General features: G+C 46.0%; 1 protein-coding gene across 1 annotated transcript; it reads right to left on the reverse strand.

The window, feature by feature from the left end:
• Positions 1-254: 254 nt before the first annotated feature.
• Positions 255-2,924, reverse strand: LOC101991091 (schlafen family member 12-like; the record flags this gene model as incomplete). Its single annotated transcript, XM_005372345.1, has 2 exons — positions 1,913-2,924; positions 255-371 (listed from the first exon to the last, which is right to left on the reverse strand). Coding segments are annotated over exons 1-2 (1,123 nt in total), but the record flags the coding sequence as incomplete, so codon positions are not given.
• Between the last annotated feature and the right edge of the window lie 1,065 nt (positions 2,925-3,989).

Below are 3,989 nucleotides of genomic sequence, written 5' to 3' on the forward strand. Positions count from 1 at the left end.
GAGAGAGAGAGAGAGAGAGAGAGAGAGAGAGAGAGAGTGTGTGTGTGTGTGTGTCTGTGTCTGGTGCTGGCAGGGTGGTATGGGGTGGTTAATGTTTGAGACAAAGTTATTCTAGTAACCTGAAAGGGACCTGACAGCAAATATCAATCCCAGTGCAGGAAGCCTGGAGACAGATTTCATCACAGAGACCTATTGAGGCAAGGAGGCCTGAACACAGTCACAGCAACCAACCTAGGAACCCAGAGTGACACTACCTGGAAGGCGGGCACTCTGTTGCTGGGCTTCTGGAATGTCAATAGCAAAGCAGCTACAGAGACACGGTGGTGGGCTGCTTGATTGAAGGGTCTGTTTGTATTTTTGCTTGAAGAAACCTGAGAAGACAGAAAAGGTAATTTTAAATTTCTCGGAGATCATACTATTCACTAACTAGTGCAATGTGTTTTAACAGTCCAGGTTGAACTGTGCTTTCCTAAGAGAAAACGGGGTTAGATAGTGAGGTTAGATTTTGAGGTCAAATGCAATTTACAAAATTAAGCTTTGATGATAGTGAAGTTCTCAGCAGTACACTTACAGAAAACATAACTGCAAAAAGCGCACTAATAGTTCCTGAATGTGTTAACAACTAAGTGGGTCTGTTTTACTTTGTTCTAAGTGAAATTTAGACAACATCCCATAGACCATGGTGGTGCAAACCCACTACGTGGACCTTGGGCCACAAGTGCGCCATCACGCCCAGTTTATGAGTTTACAAACCAGAGCGATTGAAGCCAGGGCTCTGGATGCTAGGCCAGCACTCTGTCACCTCAGAAATGTCCCCAGGTTTGGTTTCTTTCTAAAGCTGGTAAATCCAGAAGGAATGAAGGCTGGGAGAGGAGTGGGTTTGTGCAGAGATGGGGAAGCTCGCACTCTGAGACTGCAGAAGTTTCCGGTGCTCATGTCAGCTGGGCATCCCTAGTCTAAGGGAGTTCAAATGCCAGCATTTTTTCCTTCTGAGAAAAACTCAGGGTTCTATTTTGTATACAAATGTGAGAAAGAGGAAGTTTTAAGATAAAGGCACAAATGGCAATAAAGAGGCAAAAAACAAAAAAGCAAAGGAGCAGATTAGATAGTGCGGTTTTTGAACCGAACACAGGTTACCATAGGACCCGGCGTAATGGAGACGATCTATGGTGGGCGAGCACATCACAATGTCCAAACAAAGGGACATTCTCATCGCATTGCTTGGTTTTCTAATGCATTTGTCACTGTCAGTGAAGGATGAGGGTCACAGAAAGTTGACCCTGAGAAATGGGATCAGTGCAGTGGGAGCCTGGGGTGGGCTCCAGAAGCCTTCGCAGTAGGAGGGGTTTAGACAGACAAGCTGGCTGTAGGCTGAAAGAGGCAAGGAGAACTCAATAGGCAACTCTGGGTGGATGCGCAGAAATTCAGAAAGCAGATAGGATAGCGTCCATGAGAGGCTCTGCTGATCAATCAGCTTTCTGAAGGAAACAGACGTGACAGTGAGGCTAGGACTGGAGAAACTTTCAGGATTCTGTTGCAAGAAGTTGGGCTGTGTCTTGCCCATGGCCTGAGTCTTGGCAGGGATCTCAGCTTAACCTACTGTTGGAGGTGGCAAGACCCTTGAAGGGAATTATGGAGCCTGGCCCCCTCTCCCTGCTTCAGTCCTGGCCACTGGAGAAGCAGGCTGTGTCATACTTGGTCATTGTGAAGGAAATAGCCTTACTGAAAGCAGCTAACATACTTTCCATAGGGCATCTAAGTGGGCAGAAAAACAGGAGATTGTGAGCTCTGGATAGTTTCTAGTAGAGATCAGTAAATGAGGAGTTTGGTGTTGCCCAGGTCCCAGAAAGCAATCTTCCTACCCCCCCCCCCAGCCAATTAGAAAATGATTGCTAATCCCCCCTTCCCCAACCTGGTGTGGCTTCCATCTGGAGCTTGACCCATTCCTCTGAGGTAAATCTCTTCACATCGTTGTCTTCCACATGCCAGGACTCGGGCTCTGCAGCGAACACAGCACAGCAGAATCTCTCCACTCTGAGCGCACACACATATTTGCACACGGCTCCTGGTCTGAGGACGGGGATGAATTTGCATGTGTACTTTATCTTCTCCTGCTTCTCCTCACAGAAGTGAGTGACAGGCAGCTCTCGTACGCATGCCTCTATTTCACTTTCTAGATCCTCAAGATCTGCTTTCTCTGCTTCAAAACCAATTATTTGTTCTTTTTCCAAATCTAAACCAATGAACAAATATCCCCCATCGGTGTTTGCAAACGCAGAAACAGTTTTAGGAAGAATCTCCAGAATTTTTTCTTTAGGGGTCATTTTAACTTCTCCATGTTTGGATTTAGTGAAACAGAATGTCTCCTCCAGGGTCAACTTTTCTCTGTTAAAAAATGTGGCAAGGCATTTATCAGAGTCACATGATGCAGGCAAGCTCTGTCTTGAACGTGATCTCCCTTCAGAGTCCTTCTTGGCTTTGAGGAACTGCACTGCATCAGGACCTTTCAGTTCATATGAAGTTGACAAATTTCTCACATAGAAATTGGTTTTCAAGGTGAGGACACGCTGACCAGAGATATCCGGGACCCATGGTTTCACAAAAATTAAAAAGTACCCTTTGTTCTGCATGTAGTCTCGGTATTTATGAGGAAATAGAACAATTTCACGAAAAGAATTTTCCAAATCCAGTCCTACTCCATCTCTGATGAGGCTGTAATTTGAATTCTTAATGCGAGCCTTGACCACGCCCCCTCCAGAATTCAGCAGCGTGCACACAGCCTGTGAGATACTGTGGGCCTCTCTTGCTATCAGTTCTCTATTGTTCATTGTCTTCCTAATCTCCTCTCCCTGTGTGATTTCTCCTACAGACAGAACCAGTTCGGCATAGTCCGTCTCCTGGTCAACGCTGATGCCCATTTTCCGAGCGCTTGCTCTCCTGTAAAACAGACGGAGCCATTAGAGCAGGAGCCAACCAGGGAGAGCCCGCTCTGCTTTACAGAGCACAGCACAGCCACCTGAGCTGCTCTGGGTGCGTCAGTGTGAAGGTGGGACTCGATGTTTAGTTTATGGGTTGTTTGACAAATTTTGAACAGACTACAATAACTTGTGAAGTTGGTAAATTTTCGCATTGGTTGTCATGATTACATATGATCCTCTTCTAGTCGTTTTCAACTAATAAACTTCTTTGTGTATATTCATCATTCGTGGCCCTGTGTTATATAAGGGACATTTAGAAATTTTAGTCTATTTATTTTACTACTTTCTGTGTATGTGTTTTTTGCCTGCATGTATGTGTGTGCCCCACAGTGTGCCTGGTGCCCATGGAGGTCAGAAAAGTGTGTTGGATTCCTCAGGATTGGAGTTGGTGGTTGTGAGCCCCCATATATCTGCCCCGTGTCCTCTGTAAGAACAAGAGCTCTTAAGCACCGAGCCAGCTCTCCAGCCCCTAGAGGACATGTAACCTAGGTGAATGCTGCACACTGAGTATATTCTCCTGTCTGACCTTTGGCCCCTATGTCCCCTATGGCCCCTTAAATAATTTCACCTCTTCTTTCATGTCTTATACACACTCATGATATTATGGATGTGTAATCTATAAACTCTAGGAAGCACAACCGAGAGGAAATGTCTGAGATTTGTCTCTCTGGGACTGGCTTGATTCACTGAGTGTGAGCATGTCCCAGGGTCTCCACTCCCCTCAGTGGTTGGGATGACACTCAGGGCTTTGCATTTGTGAGGTGAGCGTTCTCCCCTATAGCTCCTTAATTCCTTTAATGCAGGGGTTCCCCACTCTCCATCTCCCTCCTGGTGTGATTTCTAGGCTCTGGGGTCTTGATTTTCTCTTTTCATCTTCTCGGGACTTTTGTTTCTAATCCTGTGAAGTCTTCTTTGTGCTGTTGCTTAGGAGTGCTCTGCTCTGTCCTAGGACTCTGAGCTTCTGACTTTCCTTCTGGGCTGCTTCCTAGTTTCTTCCCACCATGACAAATC

The sequence above is a fragment of the Microtus ochrogaster genome, unplaced genomic scaffold (assembly GCF_000317375.1).
Source record: "Microtus ochrogaster isolate Prairie Vole_2 unplaced genomic scaffold, MicOch1.0 UNK2034, whole genome shotgun sequence".
NCBI classification, from domain to species: domain Eukaryota; kingdom Metazoa; phylum Chordata; class Mammalia; order Rodentia; family Cricetidae; genus Microtus; species Microtus ochrogaster.